This window comes from Mytilus californianus, unplaced genomic scaffold (assembly GCF_021869535.1).
Source record: "Mytilus californianus isolate M0D057914Y unplaced genomic scaffold, xbMytCali1.0.p SCAF_3, whole genome shotgun sequence".
Taxonomy (NCBI): domain Eukaryota; kingdom Metazoa; phylum Mollusca; class Bivalvia; order Mytilida; family Mytilidae; genus Mytilus; species Mytilus californianus.
The window spans coordinates 109677758-109704335 of NW_026262679.1; the positions used below are offsets into that span (position 1 = coordinate 109677758).

The 26578-nt window shown below is 30.6% G+C and overlaps 1 protein-coding gene across 2 annotated transcripts; it reads right to left on the bottom strand.

Moving 5' to 3' along the window:
* Positions 1-3528: 3528 nt before the first annotated feature.
* On the bottom strand, positions 3529-26323 carry LOC127735766 (cilia- and flagella-associated protein 58-like). 2 transcript variants are annotated; one of them, XM_052246068.1, is made up of 18 exons: positions 26220-26323; positions 21934-22014; positions 21319-21534; positions 20542-20690; positions 17922-18078; positions 15670-15864; positions 14938-15075; positions 14082-14241; positions 13252-13334; positions 12800-12991; positions 12276-12437; positions 10306-10593; positions 9514-9737; positions 7954-8065; positions 6613-6837; positions 5851-5984; positions 4780-4807; positions 3999-4096 (listed from the first exon to the last, which is right to left on the bottom strand). In XM_052246068.1, exons 1-17 carry the CDS (start codon positions 26232-26234, stop codon positions 4801-4803), a joined length of 2538 nt encoding a protein of 845 aa, XP_052102028.1. In that variant the 5' UTR covers positions 26235-26323; the 3' UTR covers positions 3999-4096; positions 4780-4800. The 2 variants fall into 2 exon arrangements, with proteins under 2 accessions (XP_052102027.1, XP_052102028.1); XM_052246067.1 differs by lacking the exon at positions 4780-4807 and having other exon boundaries at positions 3529-4096.
* Positions 26324-26578: the final 255 nt, after the last annotated feature.

Consider the following 26578-nt stretch of genomic DNA (forward strand, 5'->3'; position numbering starts at 1 on the left):
TGATTTTTTCTATGGTGTTTTTTCATTTTCTGATGACTTATATAGGTTCCGGTGTAGGGACGGTGGTACAATGTAACAATGTCAGTACTAGTATCTACACAGTTGGTTGATTGGCGATAAAATTACTGTCTGCATTTGTTACATATCATAACATTTTCTAAAACGTTCTTGTTCAAGATTTAGAAAAAATATTTTGTTGTTTTGAAATTTTTCTGATATGGCCTTTTTTCGTTAAGTGTATAACACAAACAACAGTTGGGCTTCATTGCTATATAATCAATTCTCGTGTTATTGGTTATGTACAGGCACCTACTTCAGTGTGACTCTTTGAATTAAACAAACATCCGAAAAAATGTGATAGAAACATAACAATTTAATATTTCAACATAAAAAATGAGAAAAATTAGCGTGAGATTTGAACCCCATCTTAAAAACAATCAGTATTTACAGTTTTAAGCGCTACCGATGGAGCCACGGCGACTCTTGAAAACATAATTGATATTAAGCAGCTATATAGGTAAAATTTAGTGATGTTCCACTTTTTATAAAAAAAAGTTGTATTTTAGGTTTTAAGGACACACTATAAAACCAATTTCATTTTTGAGGGGGAAAGTTGTATAAATTACAACAACATTAAAAAACATAACTTTGTTTAGAGTTTAAAGTGTCCTTCTAGGGAGATTCCCTGTTTTCCAACCTAAAAACACGGTAAATTCCGCATATTTGACTTTCATCTTTTTTTGGAGGTTAAATTAACTATTTTCCAGACATAACATAATACATAAAAATCGAGATATGGACCAAAAAACATTTTTATTTCTTGTTTTTATCGTAAATTTTATTCTTTCAGCACTTTTTGAAATTGGACCTTTTGTGAAAAAATTTCAGGGTAAAATGGCCCTACCTCTTTCAGTTTTATACCCGTCTGATCTTTAAATCTACCGATTGTGTCCTGTTCCCTATCGTGACATTTTGACTTAACTGTAGTCTGGATTCACATGGCGGGTGATGCATGCATAGCATGAGACGTTTACCCTGTCGATGTATTCGGTCCCTCTCCTTTTGGAATTCATGCGATCAAGGAGATTGTCTCATACAACCTCATTGAAGCGATTGACTCAGGTTTTTCATTGGATTTGCATACTAGTACTGAAATTTAATTTACGAGATTTGAACATCGGTATACCACTATTTCCTCTTATCTAATGAACTTTCCAAAGAGGGTTTTGTGAGAGGTGTTTAACCAAGGTTTGTAGGTTCTTAAACATATTAAATTCAGCATCATATTCAGACGTTAATCGTATTTTCTTGAATATTTAGCGAGCTGTCATTTGAAATTTACGTCCTTTGAGATCGTACACATGATGTACAGGTATATAATATTTGTAGATTTGCGTTAAGCAACAATCAATCAATCAAATTTTATTTGGGGTGAAAAATCGAATCATTCTCTTTGGTTGGTGTCTTCATTCCTTCCAACTTATTGTGGTGTATACGTAAGAACTTGCGTTTTCCAACTCACTGCAAGCATCCATAAGTCAAGGGTTAATGCTTCCTTTTTGTCCTTTCTTGCTGAAGAGGTTTTGTCTCCATGTTAATTGTCTATTTGGGCTTTAATTTGTTATTGTATTATTTCAAATCTCGTACATCTAATTGAACGTTTGATACCGATTTCAGTTCGCACACGTAGTTCTGGAATTATCCTCATCATGTAATCTTGAGACCATTAGTTTTTTGAAGTCTGAAACGTTCGAGGGCATAATAAACAAAACGGCCTACGCAGAACGTTCAAAACCGTTTTAGGACAACTTTGCCTCGGGGATTTGCAACCTCGGTTTAAGTACAATTTTATCAAATCTATAACTGAAAATTTAGTCAAAATAAGTCATTTTAAATAACCACTATTTAGCAGGCACAGGCTTTGGTTTCTGGTCCCTAAAGCTTGCAATCTGTCTTCGAGTCATGTAAGCACAAGTAGTTTCTCATTTGGATCTTATTCGGCCCCTGTACAACCTTCCATTGCTGTATCTTTGATGAGTTTGTTTACTATGTTGTCATTCATGTTAAGTTACTGTGTAGTGATTCTAAAGTGCAACTTTAGGAGTTAAAGCTTGAAATTTTCTATTAATTATTTTATAGCCATTAGAGCTTGAATGAAGAGATAAGACTTCATATTGAACCTTAAACGGAAAAGCATAGAATGATGCTAATGCAAAAGCATAAAAAAAGTTATAAATATTTCTTTTATGAATCTAATCAGAAAAATCTGAAAGAAAACACTTACCTTATATATAACTGGTTGCATCTGGCAGTTTTGGCCCTACACATAATGCTTTACAGGAGCTGATATTAATGATGTTAAGTTAAATACAACAGCATACCATATATGAAACTTAATAACTTCATTTGAGATATCCTAGGGAAAATCTATCAGCAACCAGCAGCTCTACCAATAGAGCAGCCAAAGGAATTAGAGAGATGTCCTAGTCCTAAGTAGCAATATACAGGGGAAAAAATATGAAGATTTATCCTCATAAATTTTACCATCCACTTTTTCTTGCTTTCTTTCAAACTAAGTCCACTGTTTGTGTCATATATGTGCATGTGTATGTAATCAGTATCTTCCAAAGATTTCATTTCCAGTAGTTAAAATGGTGAAATATAATTTTTTTTTTGTGTTTCCATGGCAACAATCTGAATTTATTTGCTATAAAATATTGCAAAAAGAGGTGTGAAGATGTCACATATTCCCCCTAAATTTGTTTAAAAGTAGAATTTCAATCCCTTGGAGTGATACTTTCCTGAAACTATTTACATATATCTATCAAGAGATCAAATAAAAATCATATGTCTTTCTTCTCATTTTTTTGTCAAATTGCGTCAAAAAGTTCATGTGAAAAAAAAGTGTTTGTAAACATTACAATAATTTCGGGACCTATGGCCGGTCGGATTATGAAAAAATGGACAAACAGAAAATAGCCCACAAAACATGTAAAAAGTAATCTTTATAATCCTATAAACCCTCTTTGAAGGCTTAATTATTCATCAGCTGTTTAAAAATGAGTTTTATTGCACAATAAGTTTCGTATTTGAAAAATCCACTGTGACCAAAATGTGAAATCACACTCCTAACTGTGTATTGCTACCCTAGGGGTAGTCAGATTATAATAGGGAAAGCCTGACCATGGAACATAATGGCTGAGGTGTATGGAGAGTGACATGCCATATCTGCTTTAAAAATATGTTGTGTACATCAACATAAAAGAGAAGGCAGCTACAAAAGGTTAAATTATTTGCTCCTTCCAATCCATATATGTATGGCAGTCCAAATTCCTTTCCTTTTTTGTGTACCTATTTTAAGATCATTGCCTAAACATAACATTTTTGTGATGCCCAACAATCAATCAATCCTAGATATCATTTAAATAAAAGATTATATTGTTGCCACATTTTCATTATTGATGTTAATTTGAGGCCAAGGAAACTCAATTTATAAACTAACATTAACAAATCAAAAACAAAAATACATTAACAAATAAATATTTAATATTTTATACATATCAGGTACATAAGCAAATGCATAAAATAGTAATTATCACAGGTTTATAAAAATCAATAAATGTCACATGATGTTGTTATTTTTAAGTATGTAAATTTTATGTTAATTCCTTGATTTCTATTCCTGAATATTTTTTCTTTGGAAAACAAATTGGTAGTGTAATGTGTAGACATCAAATTGTTTATTCTTAGATTTTATAAATTTTCATTAATTTGATAATTAATGCAACCAAAAAAATTAAATTCTAATTCAAAAAGAGGAGAATAACCCAAAATATTGAAGAGAATGTAATATAATAGGCTCACATAATATATTATGAAATAACAACTTCTTTTATTCTTATTTTAGAATGTAAGAACATAATAAAATAAAGTATACAAATATCTTAACAAATGAAAAAAAAAAAAAAAAAATGTTTATAATGGCAATGATGCAGAGGCCGGGAAATTAAATCCTCCTCCTGAAAAACCTGGTCCTTCCATTCTGGATGGGTTAAGCACCGACTGACCTACTTGGGCTAATACCTGTTCTCTTTCCCTATAATAGAAAGAATAGTTTAATAGGGATGATAAACAATACATAAATTGATTATTTTTTCCAAATCTACTTTTAACAAAATTAATATCTATTAAGACTTTTGGATCAGTAGAAATGATTAAGATGTTTTACTACAATTGTTTAACAGAAAATCAGACGAATGCTAAGTTCTAAAACCTAGAATTTTGTTTTTGTTACAGTTGAAAAATAAAAAACTATACAAAAAATTATTTTGAGAGGTAAATGTGAATAACAGTAGGAAATAAAAAACTCAATGGATTCAAAGCAATACATATTTGTGAAGTCGTTGTTTCAAATCAGTATTCTGTTAATCACAGTAAAGTGGATTCATATCAAAACATGTGTATGAAGTGGACTCGTATCAAAACATGTGTATAAAGTGGAGTCATATCAAAACATGTGTATAAAGATGAGTCATATCAAACCATGTGTATAAAGATGAGTCATATCAAAACATGTGTATAAATGGTTATCAAGCTATAACAATAATACTACCATGTGGATAAATTATCATCATTAGGTTTAAAGGAAGGTATGACAGACATAGGATTAATACAAATGCTTTTCAAGTGAGATATTTATTATAGTGAATTATTTCTTCTATCAGTGTCAAGCATTCTTTGGAAATTTCTGTGACAAATCAAAACTACACAAAAACAAACCTGTCTAAGTGCACCAATGGTCTAAATTCTTGATAAATTTAATGCACCAATTATTATTTTAGATAAAAAGAATTTAAAAAAAAAGGAAAAGAGATATTATCATGACAATAAAAGTACAAAAGTCCTTTTCATATAGGGCCTTTATTTCTGAACTAAAAGTGTGATTATCATTTTTTTTAATTTAATGTGTAATTTGGCTTTGTTTTATTATTTTTTTTAACTTGATCATCAACAAGTTTTTTTATTCTTTTATTATCTTGCATTTTCGATATGTTACTGAGTTTTTTTGTTTGATCTTGTTCATTTTTAGTCTTTCATTTGTTTTCTGTTTGGATTATGTTTGATTTTGTGTTTTATCTTTTAATCAGTTGTTCTGCTGATCAACTATAAATCTGCACTTAAAATTTTATCACTTTTGTCACCAATTTTAGAAATTTGCAACGTTTGACTCTGGATGTAACCATTAAGAATGCTTTCTTTATATACATGCTGATTTCAAAGAAAATAAATCACTCAACAACCAAACTAATGGTAGTAAAATTAATATTTATTTTCATAAAAATACTTTTATCTCAATTAATTACATTGGTTGCAATGAAATACCCTGATTTACCTGTGCAAATAAAATGGGATAATTTCACTCCTCTGACATCATATAACAAAGGGTGTTGTCAAGATATTTTCAATGACTTTGCAACAAAACATTTAAGAATATGTAAAAAAAAATTACAGTTCCTTTATCTATTTTGTTTCCATTAAAAAGTTCTGTAATAAAAATAAAAATAATTAAAAAATTCATGACCGAACAACACTGATAATTAACTCATGTGCTATGCACATTCATGAATTAATGTGATGTTCTGTCATTCGTTCAATATCTTTCTATATTTCAATTCTTGGATTACTTATTCTATTATTAACTTTTAAACCTAACTGATTTCATCCAAGATCCTCTAACCTTTAGTTAAGTAAAATGTTTCAAATATATTTCACTAAATTGTATATTCATAAGATTCCTCAAATTACTTGTACAAAATTGCTACTTCCAATTACAAGTATATGAAAACTTACTGTGCTTTTTGCTCTTTCTTTTTCTGTAAAATGTACTTTTTCTTGACCTCTAACAATTCTTTGTCAATACGTTCAATCTCATACTTATATTCGCTGACTTGTGATTCATACATATACAGCTCCTGATTCATTGCCTTTATAAATGAAAAACAGTAAAACAATACATGAAATATAAAAGTAAGAAGATGTAGTATGATTGCCAATGAGACATCTCTCCACAAGCCACCAAATGACACAGAAATTAACAACTATTGGTCACCGTAGGACCTTCAACAATGAGCAAAGCTCATACCGAATAGTCAGCTATGTTTTTATCTATTAGTATAACTATTGTAATATGCTCCAGAAGGGAGCATAAAGGGAAAAAGGGTCAATTTTGGTCATACCACTAACGAACTCAAAGACCTTCAGCAATATGATAGTCAATAAAAACCCTTTTATGCTTCCTTTTCAGAATTTCTAGTAAAATGTCATAAATGAGCATATGATGTCCTGCAAATTTTTGTCTGCAGAGCATATCATTTCCCAATTTTCCAAATTTGAATATCTGATTACTGAAAAGTAACCTACTCGAGCTCACCAGGTAGCACCTGCCTCATATCAACATTTTAAATACAAAATGTTGAGGGTTTTATAATCCCAGCAATGTCATACCAAATCTTTATATTAAGTATAATGGTGCTTCTCTTATTTCTTTGCTGAACTTGAAACAATTCATGACTACTCCATATTTTCATCATGTATTATTATGCAATATTTTACCTTTATTTGTTTATTTTTCTCTTTGAGTGTTGAATTGTAAACTTGTAACTGTTCTGCAACTTCAGGACCAGGTTGTCGGGCTAACACATGATTTAATTCAATATAAAGTTTTTCTTTTTCCTGAACTAGCAGTTCTTTTTCTTCTACTTCCTCATTTTTGGTAATCAAACGTTTTTGTAATGCATGGATTTTCTGTATATGTTCATAAGTGCTTGGATCACTTCCCTAAAAAAAATGAATGTTTTGTAATATAACAGTTCAAAATACAAATAAATGAATATATGGAGGGAAATACAAATGTATACATTTTTTTAAAGAAAACAAAACACTACTTCAGTATGACCATATCAATAAAGAGCTGCTCCATGAGCGCATGATACGCCCGTTGCTTTTTCAAAGAATTAAGTTCCATAACTCCTCAATGTCATAATAGAAATTTACAAAAAACTAAAGGGAGCTCAAAGCATTTTTGAGTTATTGTCCAAAAACTGAAAAGTCCCCCTTTTTTAATGAATAAATCCCCATAACTTGGAAACGTAAAATTTAAAATTTATAAAAAAATCAAAAGGGAGCTTCACGTCAATAGATATAAGCAATTCACCAAAATGTCATGCAAATTGGTTAGAGTGTTTTTAAGTTATTGTCAGAAAACTGGAAAATCTCCCTTTTTTAATGAATAAAACCCCATTACTCGGAAAAGTATAATCTAAAATTTATAAAAATCAAAAGGGAGCTCACGTCAATAGATATTAATAATTCACCAAAGTTTCATACAAATTGGTTAAAGTGTTTTTGAGTTATTGTCCGCCATGTTGACGACAGACTGACAGACGGGTGGGCGGATGGACAGACGGACGGACACGGTATACCACAATATGTCCCATAAACCGGCGTATAAAAATGATCCAAAATACCACAATTCAATAATAAATTTGAAGAGTATTGGAGTTAAAGATAAAACTTGTTTTCATCTTTAAATTGGCACTCATACCACATCTTCTTATATCTATCTACTGATTGACAATACAAGGTATTAAATCATGTCCCTTTGAATTGGACTTATTCACTTTTGACTATAGTAATTTGCTTCATCGTTGAAGACAGTATATTCACTTCTAGATGTTTTTTGGGGATTTAAGTGTGTTGTTGGGTTACTGTCTATGTATGCCAATCTTACTTTCTCCTTCATAATGTAAAATTGAAAGCACTATTGTAAAACCAAAAAAAATCTCTTGTGAGCTGCTTTCTTTTGTATCATATCCTTTCAATGTTCTTTTTATCTATTATCTGAATATGATAACAGATAACAAATTTTATTGTGAATGAATATCAAAGCCATACCTCTAATTTTCTCCATCTATGAATATTCATAGGATTTAGGAGCTCCTCCTCTAAGGCAGTACATCTGGTTCTTTCCCTCAGAAGTTCTCTCTGGATGTTATAGGTTTCCATTCTAAAATATGTATTAAATTTTTGCTTAATCAGTATATTTTATTTTCGAAATGTTTAAATATAAGCAAAATATAAGAATTTAATTTTGAAGGGATGAGCAAAGAAAAAATTTTAAAAATCTTTATTTAATAATCCTTGCATAAGCAATGTAGGAATTTTTGTTATGACGTTGGAGAGTGAAAAATTTTGTGTGGCGAAAAGAAATTAAAATGTTTGTATTTGTATATAAAGTTAAATTTCCTTTATCATGTTTAGAATTTACACCATAAACAAATATATATACAGTAAACTAAGTTTGTTTCTCATTAACTGGTTGTGTATCTAAGAATTGTCTTCACTTTGAAACTTTAGTAATAAATCTTTGTTGGAACATGGAATATTTCCTACAGAACAATCTAAATCAAAAACATGTTTGTGGACTTAATGATTTATAATTTCTCCACTAGGTAAGCTATAGCAATCAGGTATATGAACATGTGTTTATGTTATAAGGTTTTTGAAAAACAACTTTTTGTGCTAGGTTGTCAATAAAAAAATGTATATATTGGTATAATATGCTATTCCAAATTATTCCCAGTATCAAATTTATATATTGGTATAATATGCTATTCCAAATTAAAGCCAGTATCAAATATTATCTGTGGCCATCTAGAAATGGTGGTCAAAATATGGATCTATGATTTTAACCAAAACTTGTTATCTGCATAGAATTATTTCTTCTTGTCAAAATTTACATTCCCATTATCAAATTTGCAGGAAGTGAAAATTGAGAGAAAAAAAATGTGGTTAAAAAACTCTTTTTTTTTTTATTAAAAAATCACAAATAGACATTTTAAAGTGCTATGATTTCAGTGAAAAATGATAAGTAGGCATAAAATGATATTCCAAATTAATTCCCTGTGTCAAATTTGCATTAAATGAAAATTGGAAAAAAAATGTGGTTTTTGCCACAATGATTTTTTTTCCAAATTTTCACATAAAATATAATGTCAATATCACAAACAGTTTTTGTTAAAATACACGTATAATTTTTTTTTTTAAAACATCTTTTTGTGCTAGGATTTTAAAGTGATATAAAAGTATAATTTTGATATTCCAAACTGATTCTCATTGTCAAGAATTATCTGTAGGTCATGTTAAGCAAACAACAATCAATCAAACATTCATAGTGCTCAGGTTTTAGTAAACATCTATGAAGAACATATCCTGACTCAATTCCCAATGTAGAAATTTACCAAAAATTGATATGTATTGCTTTATTTGCATCAGTTTTAATTTGTTTTTGTGCCTCTAAAAATATTGTGCAAGCCAGTCCCTTGCTGACCTGTCAGTTTTCTAGTTTGTCAAAATGTAACTGTTAGCTTTTCTATGTTTTAAAGTTTAAAGAGGCACAAAAGTTAATACATATTCATAAAAATATTTGATTTACATCTTATTTTTTTCTCATACCTCAATTCATCAGTATCAGCAACTTTCTTTTGCAGCACAGCTTTTTGTCCTCGTAATTTTCTGATTTCAGATTTCAGTAAGGCTGTATCACCAAGTCTCTGGTTGTACTGGGTCTCCCCTTTGTTTAACATAGATCTCTGTATTTTAATCTTCTCATAAAGTTGTCTAAGTTCATCTTTACTCCTAACAAATTGTGTTCCAATGATATCTCTCTCACTGATAACCTTAAGTAAGAAAGGTTTTTTCTAACATTTATTCATTCAGTAGTGGTATTTGGCAAAGTTTGAAAAGTTTGGAATAAAATTTACTGTTATTTGTACTATTTTTGTTTTGTTGAATAAGTAATTACAAATTATAAATACTACCTTTACAAATATTTCAAAACAAATGCTTATCAACTTTAAATTTGCAAAATTTGTTAGTTATCTCCCTTGAGAAAAAATTGCTTATATATGTTTTCCAATGTTCAAATAATCAAAAGGTTACATAAATTTCGTGACTTTTAAGAAAATTGGAAAACCTATTTCTGTCAAAGGGGCTCATTTGTATGATACTGATATAAATCATACTAGTACTTTTTTCTTTATTTATTCATTAGCCTGTTAAAATTTCCAATGAAAAACCAAATCAAATACCAAAATATGTAAGTGCTAGCCTTTCATAAACCTGCCTGTCATGGGCAAACAGAAAAGAGCTAATTTTTTTTAGATAAAAACCATGAATTGACAAAAAATGTTCAGAAATCCTGTTTATTTCATAAAAAAAATACATTTGTTTATAATGCAAACTTACCTGATCAAGTTCCTTTTTCTGTCTAATCCTTTCAGCATCAGCTTCTGCAATGATTTTCAGAAGTTTTCTTTCTTCTGATTCCTGAGCACCAATAAAAGCTTTACATTCCCTGGACTGTTCTTTACTTTTCTTCAAACTGTTTCTTAAAACTTCTTTATCCTTCTCTACTTTCTTATTGTCAAAGTATGATTTAATCAAGGCATTCTCTTTAGACTGAATGTCTTCCTTGAGTTGGCTTATAAGATGGTACATGTTCTTCAGTTTCTTTGCCATTTCTTGAATCTCAGCCTATATTGTTAATCAATATATAAACATATTTAAATAAAATTGCAAGAAATATAATCTAAACTGATATGTTAGTGTTCTATCAATACTGATTATACATGTACTTAATGAACATGAAGAATATGACCATGACAAAATATGCCAGTTTATTGTTCCACTTTCTGATTTCAATAACTATTTTTGTATCTTTAAACTCTTATACATCTTATTACAAGCGATGACTGGTAAAATAACCAACTTTACAAAACGAAGTAATGTCTACTGACACCATATTAAGTCGAAATAGAAATCTTTGAGATAAAATAAAATACCAGAACACTATTGAGAAAGATATACCATATTTTTTATAATAATACAATAATAATTTTGTACACTGAAGGCATTTTATGCTTTATCCTATCAATTTTCAAGAATTTCAAGGTTCATCAAAACACTAAAATGCAAAATTTATTAAATTTAGGCCACTAGATTCAATAACAAGTGTCAATAAATTGCTTTGCCGAGCGCAGCTGGATACGGCCGCAGAGGTCCAACCCTGAACAGTTGGGGCAAAAATGGACACAATATTCGCGCTTGATACAGGTCTGAATTTGGATTGTAATTAAATATTTGACACATAATAGGTTTCTGACACAGAATAACTGTAGTCAAAGAACTTAGAATTGGTAATATGATTTGAATTTATATTCAATTTTTTGCTTTTGTGCAATACACTTTGCTGTTGTGAATTGACCCCCCTCCCCCCCCCACAAAAAAAAATTTCCCCCTTTTTTTTTGCTTTTGTGCAAAACACTATGCTGTTGCATATTGACCCCCCCCCCCCCCCCCCCCCCCACCTTTTTTTGCAAAAAAAAATAATATTTGAAGAATTTTTCTTTTTAATTTCTGAAATCTGAAATGAGAAAAAATTGACCCCCCACAATTTCTTTTTACCCCCCCCCCAATTTTTTTTCACCCCCCTTTTTTCCCCCCAAAAAAATTCTTTCCCTCAAATATTCCTTAATAGTAACTTCTAAAAATAAATTGACAGCTAATCATCTCAAGACAATACAACATTTCTTTATACATAATTTAAAAGCAGTGTAAGGGAGGTAATCAAAACGTTGTGTTTGGATTACCTCCCTTACACTGCTTTTAAATTGTCTTAAGTAATTGTCCATTAACCAGGAAACCCTTGTTTTCCCCCTTTTTTGCCCCTAATTCCTAAACAGTTTGAGCCATAACCCCCAAAAGCAAATCCTAACCATCCCTTTGTGGTATGGAAACTTGTGGTATAATTTCAGAGAGATCCATACACCGTTCCACAAGTTATTGTCTGAAACTAGTAAAATGCTTATTTGGGCCCCTTTTTGGCCCCTAATTCCTAAACTGTTAGGACCATAACCCCCAAAATCAATCCCAACCTTTCTTTTGTGGTTATAAACATTGTGTTTAAATTTCATAGATTTCTATTTAATTATACTAAAGTTATTGTCCGGAAACCAACTGTCTTCGGACGACGCTGACGACAAAGACGACGTGATACCAATATACAACTGCAAAATTTTTTGCAGCCGTATAAAAACCAAAACAGGAGTGGTTGACTGCTTTTAAATTTCAGCTCTGTGTTGATAATTACTATCAAAGTAAATTGAGTTTCTTAATACAAGGTTGATAACGTTAATATTTCTTTTAGTAATACAAACCTGTGACTCAATAAGATTTTTACTATATACATTCCTATCACTTCGTACAGCTTCATATAAATTTTGCTGTTGTTTCAGTTTTGTTTCTGCTTCAGCTATCTTTTTCTTTAATTCAAATATCTTCATTTCTTTCTTTTTTACTTCCTCCATGTCATTCAACACCTTTGAATGAGTTAAAAACAAATAAAATAAAATATGCTAACTTAATGTATCAGGGATTATATAATTCATTTTCTATTCAGTTTTGTTACATGTGTACAATATCATTAACATTTAAAAATAAAAATATTCATTTAATAGTTAAAAACATACCACATAACTTAATCATTTATAACATTTACTTCCTCATATACCAACAGTCCAGGACAATATCTATAAAGTTTGCCTTTCTGCAATTAAGGTTCACTTGCTACAGCTTATATTTTTTTCCAATTATCTGAGACACCTGCATGCATTTTTAAACAGCCTTACTGGGTTAAAATGTAAAAACTCCTAGAATATGAACAAATCTTTGAATGTCATACCTGATGAGTAAAATCACTGGCTTTCTGTATATATTGGTCTCTTTCCTTCTCTAGTTGATAAATTATTTTTCTTTGCTTCTTTGCCTCTTCTCTGAAATTTTCTATCTCTTGCTGAAGATGTTTCTTGGAATTTTCATGAAATTTCACTAATTCTTCTTGTTTCCTTGTGGCAGTTTCTGCTTTCATAGCATTCTACAGTTATATAAATTATTTTATTATTTTGATATCCAGTGAGGATGAATGCACTTTATCTATTATAATATGATTATTTCCCTGTATAAACAATGAAATCAATCATATTGATCAATTTAATGATTTAAAGAAAAGGAAAAAAAACCATTCAAATAAAAATTATGTTTGGCACAAATGAGGCAAATTTACATAGATCTTAATATAATGAAGATACTATAACATGTATAAGGATTAAGGAAATATGATAAAGATAAATATACCTTTTTAAATATGTCTCTGTTTCTTGTCAGCTGTTCAATGTCTTTCTTGTCCTGTTCAGCTTTTTTATAAGCTTCATTTAAATCTGTAAGAATCAATTTAGCACACTGATATCAAATAATACATTGGAATTTTAGCACAAACAAGAATATGTCTCCATAGGAAACCATGCTCTCCTCGCACTGGAACATTTTGAAGTTCAAATTTACTCAAAACCCTACTTTGACATATATATATATATATATATATCAACAGTTTATTTGATAATGACCATGTGTACTAACTTTCAGGTAATGTGACCAGATATTATTTATGGGACGGATAGATGGACACACAGACCAGAAAACAAAATGCTTTTTAGGCAGAGCTTAAATTCATGTATGAAAGTAGAAAGGGTTTGTAATAAACATCCACCTCAAGTTTAAATAAAACTCTAAATAAACAATTATCAACTAAATAACTTGAATGTATCAGTATATCAAAAGATTTTTTTTGTGTCATTTATCCTGTATATATAAACCAAACACTTTTCATATCCATAAAAATCTTCAGTCTTAAAGGCATTCAGTTTCAAAATTCTTGATATCTATATTTTCTTATTAAGTTCCTTGAAACAGTGATATCGTCTTTTCTTTTACAGGGCACCTAACTTATTAAGTGTGGCAAAGTAGCCACTGTCTCAAAGTTTTGCAATTAACAGAATCAAGAGTCTAACTCAAACTAATCTGACCATAGGCTGAGTTGATCTGACCTTGTAACCAAGACCAAATGTCCATAACTCCAACAAAATTTATATATACAACAACCTTCCTTTCAAAACAGAAATACTTACGACTCTGGAGCTGGTTATTTTCATCCTTCAGCTTATCTCTTTCTCCCTCTATTTCTGCCTTTTTACTTTCAATCTCTCTGATCTTTTTCTGTATACCCTCCCTCACTTTGTTAACATGTTGTGTCTCTTTCTTTAAATGGTCAACTTCATTTTCCTTTTGCTAATAAAAACAAATAAGGAAACTGAAACATTATGTTATTTAAAAAAAAAAGCTGTTCAAGATTGCAAATTTTAACATAATTTTGGGAGATTCTTTTTTTTAAAACCTACTTATTATAGATCTTTGAAAAACCTCAAATTAATGTTGAATCAAATTCACATATGAAGAACAAAATATTACTGATCAATATTTCAAGGCCCAGTATTTAAATAACATTTATCAATTCCTTTGAATTCTCTTACTGAATCTCAGGGCATGAATCAGGAGGTGGAGGATCTTCAACACCTGCTTTGTTTTTATAAAAAAACGTTTACACAAGAAACAAAACTATAGAACTTAAACTGTTACCATCAATAGATATGATATTTAAATAAGTTAAGAGGAGTGTAGAAGGCTATCCTGAGTTCTTGGAAAAATTATCACTGAATCCTGAATTCCCCCAAAAATAAAGTATTCTTTCCCAGATTCTGAAAAATGAATCATTAAATCCAGAGTCTCGGTACTTGTAAGTCCTGAATTTCTGCAAAAATAAAGGCCCAATCTGAACGTCACAAAAAGGTCCTTCCACCTCTCAGTTTAGTTTCAAAAATACAAAAGAGATTTCAGTGTGCCTTCCTGTGCGAGTGTTAAATTCAAATGGAAGTCCCAATTTAACATTAAATTTGTCATTTTGTTTGTGAAACAAAAATATCTTGCCTTTAGTTCATTTACTCTTGATGTGTTTTCTGCAGCTAGCTGTTCAGTTACAAAAGACAGTTGTTCAAATTCGTGTTGCAGTTTATGTGATCTGCTTGTCAAAACTTCATAGTCCTTCTTAGAGCGTTCATTAAGAACCTGAAAAAATAATATGTTATCATGAAGAAGATTTAAATGGAATAATAAATTTAAGATTCTTTTCAAATCTTAAATCAAGACAACTTAAATTTCAGTTGAAAGAGGTAAATTTTTGGTGCTAAGAAATTTAATGGTTTCAAATTATAATTGATTTGTTAAATTAAGAAAAGTTCATAATATGCATAATATTAACATTGGTTTCTATGAATTTCTAATGCCATATATTGTCTTACTGTTTTATCAGGACATATTTTAACTTATGACAAAAGAAAGTTGTTTTCACGTTTAAATTGTTTCACATTTTCCAAGTTGGAGCCTTTTATAGCCCACTATACAGTATGTGTTTTTCTCATCGTTGCAAGCTGTACGGTTGCCTTTAATTGCTTATAGCCTATTCATTTAAACTCTGGTGGATAGTTGTCTCATTGGCAATCATACCATGTCTCCTTATTTTCATATTGATGAAATGTTAAACATTGTAGTATCATGGTGGTAATACAAAGTTCTAATCACTCTCTGCAGATAAAATGATAAATGCACTTGGGTATAATGAATTAATCAATACCCTTAGGGGTCTAATAATTTAATCAATACCCTAAGATCCTTCAGCTTCTGTTCTAGTTTAGTAATGTCTTCCTTATAAGCTGCAATCATATCCTCAATAGTTTTACATGCATTTGTCCGTGTTTCCAAATTCAGTTTGGCCTCCCTTAACGTTCTGTCCACCTTATCTTTCTTCTTTCTTTCTTCATCTGCATCCTTATTCTTTTCTGTAATATCTTTTTTAAGCTACAAAAAGGACAATTTTGTGGCATGTATTACAATAGTATTTCAAATAATTACTTTTTTTATTTACTTAGAAAACAAGAAAATTTTTAATGATAGAAAAAATCTATATGGTTGATTTGATAAACATAATTATATTTTTTTCACTTTGCTTCTAAAAAAATTTGTAAGGGTTCCGTGAAACCCAGTGTCTCACCTACTTTTGCTGTTAATCGCAGGCTCAACAAAAATGAGGAAAAAAATCAATAAAAATATTCCTTTAGATACTATCTTTTGATTGTAAGAAGCTTCTGTCAAAGTTTGGTATAAACAGGGTTTAAGCTAGGATTTTGAGGGCTTTAGTCACTTTTGCGTGGGATGAAAATCAACCTTTTTTTGGGTAGCAGCAAGGGACCTAGGATGTATATTACTTTGTCAGACTTTGTCTTTGAAGGACTTTAATAGGCATACTAGGCAGTTACTGCATGATTTGACTGATGTGGCACTTTAATACGAAAGATTAGGATATAAGATCTAGAAATCTAGTTCACAATTTCACATCAGTTAGTTTCAGGGTACATTCCTAATCAGCAAAAGTTGGGATCCATTTTTTTTTAAACCAGGATTCACAGCAGAAATGAACTTGTAAGGACTATTTCACTGCATTATTCATACTCATTATCCTTAAAAACGTTTTAAAGCGATATTTAGAATTAATTTTTATGAAGTTGGAACCAAGAATTTGTACAAATCCTTATTGGAACAATTCTAATGACTTTAAATTGTAAATTTATCATGAATAGTCACGTTTACTTTCGATTTCCAAATGAAATGAAAACGGGAAGTGACAAGTTGATAATAAATTCAGAATGAATCCGGATTCATCTACGGATTGGTTCGTGTTTAAAAAAGGCAGGAAATTATCATTTTTTAAATTAAATTTGCTACAAAAGAACTATATTTGTCTCTCTCGTTTAGTTTGATACTTAATTATTTCGTATTTTACGTTTTAGTACATGTATCTTTAAATTCATATGAATACTTTCGCGCAAGCGCAGTTCCTAGTAAAAGAAGTACCTGTTTGACTTGTGAAAACATTTCTGAATGTAATGAATAAAGTTCTATCTTTTTAATCGAATTTATCGAAAGTTTTTGATTAAAAGTTATATCAAATATGACGAAAATACGTTCATTTGACGAAACTACGACAAGCGAACTGCAAATTGTGATCGTTTGAGAAATATTGAAATTAAAATGCGAACTGTCCAAGGGAATACTCAAATGTTGAAATGACGAAACTACGACAAACGAACTGCAAATTGTGCTCGTTTGATAAATATTGAAATTGAAATGCCGACTGACTGATTTTACTGGGGAAAATAATTATATTGATGATAAATTTTGAGGTTGATAAATGATTAACGGATTAGTGACCCATCCGATGGCGATAAGCGGATTATCTGTAATCACAACTTTTAACACCTGTTGAAAATGTTAATTAGCTGAGGGTCATAAACTTGTCAGAAACAATAAGACAGGTAGAATTATAGTATTTTCATGCGAAAATATTTTTACTCTTTCCAAATTTAAGTGACGAAATTGATTTGGAATACTTTCGTCATTTTGAAAACCGTTTCGTAAATGACGAAAATGACGAGCGCTAGCAAAATCACTGGGTATAAATCCAGGATAGTTTATGAATCTAATAAATGTTTTAAAAACTTTAACTGCAGACTGTATTTAATGTTAACTGGAAGAAAAACTAAGTCCATTTATAAGTAAAATACAGATAAACAGGTACAAAATTTAAACAAAATTTCCTTCCTTTAAAGTCGAAGGCTCGACAAAAATCCCATTTCCTTTGTATAGTATATTAATTTTAGTAGGAGTGTTAAAAAATCTGCTAATGAAGCAAATGAGTCTCAAAAAGGCAACCCATCAAAGCTGGTAAAATATGCAAGATAAACCAAATTTCAAATTAGTAAGGACAGTAAACAAGAAACCTCAGTTTTTGTCTTTGACTATTTAATATCATGGAATTATATCTATCCCTATGATTTTTCTGTTTCTTTGAATTATACCTCTGCTATTTTTTCATCTGTTTTTGCTCTTTCTTGATCTAATTTTTGTTGTTCATCATAAGTGTGGGCTAGCTGTTCTCTTAATTTAACAATCTCCTGAAGTTGCACATCTCTTTCTTTTGTTAATTCTTCTTTTGTCTTTAGCAGTTCATTAACACTGAAATGAGATATTTTGTTTTAAAAGGATCTTGACACAAAACTTTAAATCATACATTTTGTACAAGGATTTCCAAGAAATTCAAGCTGAAGATGATGATGTGTAATATTGTATAAACAATAAAACAATGACTTCATATGATTGAATCAGAGTTTTTCTGTCACATTTATGATATGTTATATGCAGCAGTTTTTATGACTTTAATAACTTAACATTCAGAACAAATATTACAGGCATATTTAGGAAGATATAAATTTATGGGCAATTTGTACATTTTCCCTTTGATTCTGCTGCTTAATATTTTTATGCCCCTACCATCACCCGAGGGGGCATTACATGTTACAATTGTCTGTCCATCCGTCAGTGTGTACGTCCCGTAATTGGTTTCCGTTCTCTAACTTTAGATTGACTCAACCAAATATTATGAAACTTATACACAATGCTCATTAACACAAAACACAGATCAAGTTTGAATTTGGTTGGCTTCACTGTTACTGTTCTCGAGTTATGCTCTTTTTAAAGTTATATGCAAAAGCAGGGGCATCATCTGTGTCCCATGGACACATTCAACTTTTATATTAAATGAAGGACAGGATATGATATTCAAAAATATTATGCAATGGGGTATCAATATAGTAACATCATGTTTTCTTGTCACCATGCTTCAATTCATCAATGAAATACATATGACATCATTCCTAAAAACGAACAACAATCACAATGCTTTGTATGATTAAAAATAGTTTTACTCATTACTTCATGTAATTTGATATTCTTAAAAAAAAAACATAAACTTAAGACAAAATGCTGATAAAAAGAATAACGGTATTTCATTTTTTGATACTGAATTCTTCAGTTCACCAAGCAGGCTTGCTTTATATTCTTACAGAAAAAGTCAGTACAAAAAACCAAAATGACATTTTTCTATATATACTCAGAAAGGTACAACATGTAACATATGAAAAACCATGTGTTGCATTACATGGAAAAAAAGGTTTGATTTTTTTTTGTCATAGCTCACAAGGTAACATTCCATAGGAAAAAAAAATCCATCTACTTTGACACCCACATTGTTTTGCCTTATCTGTCCTATATACAGACCAGATCCATCTTCAATTGCCTTTGTCAGATAATTACATTTCAGTGTTATACCTTTTCTCCTGAGTTCTGTCAGATTGACAGAACAGACCAATGCTTTATAATACCCTTTCTCCTGAGTTCTGCCCGATTGACAGAACAGACCAATGCTTTATAATACCTTTTCTCTTGAGTTGTCCAATAGACAGAACAGACCAATGCTTTATAATACCTTTTCTCCTGAGTTCTGTCCAATAGACAGATCAGACCAATGCTTTATAATACCTTTTCTCCTGAGTTCTGTCTGATAGACAGAACAGACCAATGCTATATACATTGTGTAATACCTATTCTCCTGAGTTCTGTCCGATAGACAGAACAGACCAATACTTTATAATACCTTTCTCCTGTCCTATAGACAGAACAGACCAATGCTTTATAATACATTTTCTCCTGAGTTCTGTCCAATAGACAGAACAGACCAATGCTTTATAATACCTTTTCTCCTGTCCGATAGACAGAACAGACCAATGCTTTATAATACCTTTTCTCCTGTCCGATAGACAGAACAGACTAATGCTTTATAATACCTTTTCTCCTGTCCTATAGACAGAACAGACCAATGCTTTATAATACCTTTTCTCCTGAGTTCTGTCCAATAGACAGAACAGACCAATGCTTAATAATACCTTTTCTCCTGAGTTCTGTCCGATAGACAGAACAGACCAATGCTTTATAATACCTTTTCTCCTGTCCGATAGACAGAACAGACTAATGCTTTATAATACCTTTTCTCCTGTCCTATAGACAGAACAGACCAATGCTTTATAATACCTTTTCTCCTGAGTTCTGTCCAATAGACAGAACAGACCAATGCTTAATAATACCTTTTCTCCTGAGTTCTGTCCGATAGACAGAACAGACCAATGCTTTATAATACCTTTTCTCCTGTCCTATAGACAGAACAGACCAATGCTTTATAATACCTTTTCTCCTGAGTTCTGTCCAATAGACAGAACAGACCAATGCTTTATAATACCTTTTCTCCTGTCCGATAGACAGAACAGACCAATGCTTTATAATACCTTTTCTCCTGTCCGATAGACAGAACAGACTAATGCTTTATAATACCTTTTCTCCTGTCCTATAGACAGAACAGACCAATGCTTTATAATACCTTTTCTCCTGAGTTCTGTCCAATAGACAGAACAGACCAATGCTTAATAATACCTTTTCTCCTGAGTTCTGTCCGATAGACAGAACAGACCAATGCTTTATAATACCTTTTCTCCTGTCCTATAGACAGAACAGACCAATGCTTTATAATACCTTTTCTCCTGAGTTCTGTCCAATAGACAGAACAGACCAATTAATGCTTTATAATACCTTTTCTCCTGTCCTATAGACAGGCCAGACCCATATTCAATTTTCTTTGTCAGATCATTAATGCCACGTTTAAGTGCTGTAATTTTTTCTCTTGTTTGGTGTTCTTTTTCTCGAGCCATTACTTCGTTTTCAGTTGCTTGCGCTTTTTCCTAAAAAAAGAAAATAATTTTATGATCTCTTTAATGATTAAACAAAGGCAAAAGACTGGATTGCAAACATATTTATATTGCAGGTTGAAAATTATAAAGAAATGACAAACAAATCAAAGACTACCAGGTAAGTTTTCTCGTTTGAATTGTTTTACATTGTCATTTCAGGGCCTTTTATAGCTGACTGTGCGGTGTGAGCTTTGCTCATTGTTGAATTCCGTACAGTGACCTATAGTTGTTAATTTCTGTGTCATTTGGTCTCTTGTGGAGAGTTGTCTTATTGGCAATCATACCACATCTTCTTTTTTATAAGTAGTGCTGATTTACACACTGTGTATAATTAAGTAATAAAAGATATTAGCACAACATTATCCACAAAAATGCACGTCATTTTACAAAACAAACAAATAATAATAATACATATATGCAGTTAAAAGTAAAATAACAAATTGATAAAAGTATGAAAATCTGACTAAACATGTATCTAGTAGCTTATACAAAAGAGCTTTATTATATTATTTAACAAAATTTACCATCTTTTATCTCATTTATTAGCAAATGTGTAAGAAAATCTCTTAAAGTTTCTACACCTTGTCCATTATTAAGTAATAATATTTTAATTTTGCACCTCTTTAAGTTCTGCTATGGTTTGTGTATCATCATTTGATAATTTCTGTGATGTCGAAACTTTAGCCCTATTTGCAACAGTTTCAGCATTCAATTCACGACACTTTCCCATTAGCCTTTTTTCTCCTTCATGAGACTTCTTCAAGGCTTTGTATAGCTTCTCATATTCTGATCTGAACTTTTCAAGACTTCTATCTCCAGCAAGTTGTTGTAGTACCTATTATAATATAAATAAATTGAAGTTAATGTTTGTATGAGTAACCATTATTTAATTACATTTTGTAATAATATTTCAAATTTTTTAAGTGTAAACATTACAGAAGGGGGTTTTTCTACTTTAATGAATATTATGTTCGTTTAGAATGAATATTTACATTAATAAAATGTTAAATCAAGTCGTATATTCATAAAAAACACAGATGTATCAATGTTATCTGTATACATGTATTTTGTTTGAGGGCATCAATGAAAATAAGACTAGTTCTTAAATTGAGTTACCCTCTTTTAATAAAGAATTTATTATTATATTATTATAAAGACATGTTTATACATGTATGCTTATAATTTGTTGTATGTAAAAGAATTGTCTACATTGTAGTTCTTTTTTGTAGTATACCTCCAAAAAATCCTCTTCCATGTCTTCAAAAGCTGCATCATCAATGGCTGATTTGTCAACAACCTGAAGTTCTTTGGAATCCTAAAACAGATTTGAATATATATTATATTAACTCGATACATCAACAGTCAGATGGATGGTTTTAACAGAATTACAATTAAAGAACCTTAGTGAGCACGCTCACATACCCCACGTCCCCACATTGTCATTGGAGAAATAAAATAAATGTAAGAAAAAAAAATTGTATCAGAAAAAAAAATTGAATCATAATTTCCTGTCAATATGCACATCTACATAGTATGTCCTTATCATCTACACAGTTTCATGAAATTCTGTTGTGTGGTTTGAGAGGAGTTGCTATGACAAAAGGTTGCAGTAGTATATTGGGCAAATAAGTTCAAAGGGGTGTAACTCCTGGAAAAAAAATTGAATCGTAATTTCCTGTCGTTTTGCACATCTACGTAGTATGTCCTTATTATCTGAAAAGGTTTCATGAAATTCTGTTGTGTTGTTTGAGAGGAGTTGCGATGACAAAAGGTTGCAGTAGTATATTGGGAAAATAAGTTCAAAGGGGCGTAACTCCTGGAAAAAAAATTGAATCGTAATTTCCTGTCGATATGCACATCTACGTAGTATGTCCTTATTATCTGAAAAGGTTTCATGAAATTCTGTTGTGTGGTTTGAGAGGAGTTGCGATGACAAAAGGTTGCAGTAGTATATTGGGAAAATAAGTTCAAAGGGGCGTAACTCCTGGAAAAAAAATTGAATTGTAATTTCCTGTCGATATGCACATCTACGTAGTATGTCCTTATTATCTGAAAAGGTTTCATGAAATTCTGTTGTGTGGTTTGAGAGGAGTTGCAATGACAAACTGTTGCAGTAGTACATTAAAGTAAATAAGTTCAAAGGGGTGTAACTCCTAGAAAAAGAATTGAATTGTAATTTCCTGTCGATATGCACAACTACATAGTATGTTCTTATTATCTAAAAAGGTTTTGTGAAATTCTGTTGTGTGGTTTGAGAGGAGTAGAGATGACAAGAAACAGGACTGACAGACTGATGGACAGACAGACGGGTCAAAAACATTATACCCTCCGCAACTCGTTGCGTGGGGTATAAAAATATACAAACTTCTACAAATACAGTTATCTCCCATAATTTAATGTTCAACTTGAAATTTTAGATTCAGAGAAGAGTAAAATCAAAATAGACATCTATTCATCAAAGTCTGATTTTACTTTTAAAATATTCATGTACATTTAATCAAATTAAACATTGAAACTGGCCTTTATTCAATGTTTAATTTGATGAAATTGATGTCTTGTCTAAAATCTACCCAAATGTGACTTAATGATTTCTCAGTTTGAAATGTAACGAAATTTTGTTCATTGTGTACATGATTTTTTGTCTAAAAAGATGACATGAAAAAACGTATTGATTGATAATGATATATCAAAGGTTTTGGAATGGCAATGTTCTATTGTGACGTCAAATTTTACCTGAACTTTTGTGATGTCCAGTAATGGCAGACAAAAAGCGATAAGGGGTATAAGAAAAGTCAACAGTAATAAACTTATATAGTTGTAATATTGTATGCATGAGAACAAGAACATAATAAGCAATTGATAAAAAGGTTAAATAATTAAAGAACCTATTTTCTTTAAAAATGTAAAAACCATAAAAAAAATGGTGGTCCAAGGGTGTTAACCCTCTTGCTGCCAAAGGTATATTTATGGTTTCTACACACAAAACTTGTTTATTATATAGAACGTCAATTATCCAAGGTAACGTCACAATATAGAGGGGCACTGATGCAATGGGGACATTGAATTAGTAGGTAACCCGATGCAATGCAAACTATGATTTCTCTTCATATCCAGCATGTCATCCTTTCCCAGTTGCAATCTAAATTTTCAGCCATTCATCTCGGTTCTTACTTCCAATGTTCTCCCCAGAAATTTTGGATAGCATCACATTTGGCGTAAAAAAAATAAAACTGTATTTTTGTTTTAATGTCATTTGTTGCATTGTGGCGATGCTCTATTTCCTTTAAGTTATGTTTATATTGTACAATTCATAACTGAGAATACAATTAAAGTATAACAGTTGTTTCAGTTTATGTCTTCTAACTTCTATATTCATTTATAGTTACAGAATTATATTTTTCCTCTTGTCAGAAACTACATGTACCAACTAAATATCTAGTACAAAAAAGAACTTTTTTTATATCAAAAAGGAAGAGAAAGTATAATATAGCAATAAAATTTCAATTAAAAAACAATTCTGTTTATCATGTTTATGAAATTCATTGTTTCCTGGGACTCATGTATTAGTCCCAGTTGTTTCTTATCAAAATGATATATTTTTTTTAATAAAGTTAAGCTACTTTAATCAGTATATTAAAACAATGCATTTACAAAATGAATACATTTAGCAAGGAGATCTAACAAATAGTCTGTTAATGTTTGGGATCATTATTATTTTGTCAGCTGTGCCATTTGTGCGTCTGTAGTTATTATTTTACAAATGCGGATTTTGGTCATAGCTGGTCCGCTTCCGATGAATCCCGCATCCGATCTGTAGTTTGTACAAATATTTCAATGGCGGTCGAAGAAAAAATAAATAAAAAAAAAAAAAAAACAATGTTTGACAAGCAATTAGGAATGAAAATGACGCTTTTAATGCAATAAATGGATGAAACATTAACTAAAGGCAATTTCAATCACTTTTTAATGAAGTATCAAACTTATTTTGCAGAAAATAAAAATGTTTAATATACCTTCTCGAGTAACAAGTACCGGAAGGGAAAGAAAATACTTCTTTGAAAGTTGTTAGTTTGAAATAACATACGACGAAACCTCTTTTCTAAAGAAATAAATCATTTATATCTATGAATTCCTTTACTTATAAATGAAAAATTGCTGTTTAATCGACATGAAAAAATCGCCTAGTTGTACAACTTGGTTTGGTCAGTCAGTTTGTCAACATCAACGTACCCTGCGTATGTTTTTTTCTTCTCTTAGAAGACGGTTGATATGATGCAAACGTAGATTTCGAATTGTTGATGATTTTCTGATTACATTTTCTCGATGTCAGAATTTGCGATTGGACCATGTGTTATTAGTCATGTTGTAAGTGTCAGCTTGGGGTATTCGTATCAAACAGTTATCACCCAAAGGGCAATTAACACCTTTTAATCACTCTTAATTGCCTAATTACAATTAAAGGTGATATAATTTTTATGATCACAAGCGGTAATTAGATGATAGTTCAAAAATTAGGACATCGATTTTGCAGCAATGTATAGAGACAAGAAAATATAGCATCCTCAAAATATTTATAGTGTCAAGGAAATTATTATAGCATCACGGAAAAAATGTTTAGCGTCGCGGTGCAGGGACGCTAAAACAGCCTGGGAAGATCACTGTACTTTGTAGGACCTCCTGAGCAACAGATTAATTAGATCTCATCTTTAATATTGCATGCAATACCTGCAACTGGACATTGAACAAACAACAATTTATCAATCAACAAATTTTAAAAGATATTTCATGTATGCCAATTACAATGTGTATTTCATCATAGAAAATAAAAATAAAAATATAATGTTTTCAAGTCGTGATTAATGATTGATTCAGGCTCAAATGTAGACTCTTCCCTCGTTTTTCTGTTTTTTAAATTCATATTTCAAACATTTCCATACAATTTTTAGCGATGAGTAAAGTAATAATAAACATGACTAAAAAAATAGAAAAATTTATATGGATAATAATGTTTAGATATTTTTTCCTCGCCTACTGAAACAAGGCTTTGAATGTAAAATTTAATATGACAAATACCTTATAACACAAAGTATATTCTGTAATCAGAAAATCATAAACAATTCGAAATCTACGTTTGCATCATGGCACAACCGTCTTCTAAGAGAAGAAAAAAATATATGCAGGGTACGTCGATGTTGACAAAGTATGTCACAGAATAGGCTGTTCAGAGACTGCAGAGTTTTATTTAATTTTTACTTGTACATGCATTGTTTTTATATTTAATAGGTGTCGTTGTTTTGTTTATATAATTATTTAAGAGATTCTTTTCAGTTATTATCAATTATAACAAGGTTTACTGAGCTAATCAGGTAACAAGGATAAATGTATTCTAGTATTTTATGGGTGGTTAAGAATCAGTTATGCATTTCACATGACATATTTGGATTATGTTGATAGCCGTCTGTGTTTGAATTATGTTGATAGTCGTCTGTGTTTTCATTTTGGCTTTTTTATATGTTATACCTCTATCATAACCATTGTACATCAACTGTATTCCCTTGAAGCTTGATAGACAATTATTTTCACATCCGAAATGAATGTTGTCAATAACAACAATGGACACAAATATATACAAAAAAGGTACACAATCTCCGGAATCGTAACTTTTTTCAAGTGAAGTTAATAACATTAAACTTAGAACACTGTTTCATTTTATAATCGTTTAAATATCTATGAAATTTTTTTTTATGTAAATTATGGGTACAATCAAATTAGATTCATCAAAATCATTACATGAAAAGGAATACGTATACGGGATCATCTAACGTAATTTATTTTTTTATTAGTTTCGCCAGAGATATATATATCTTTAGTTTCGCATA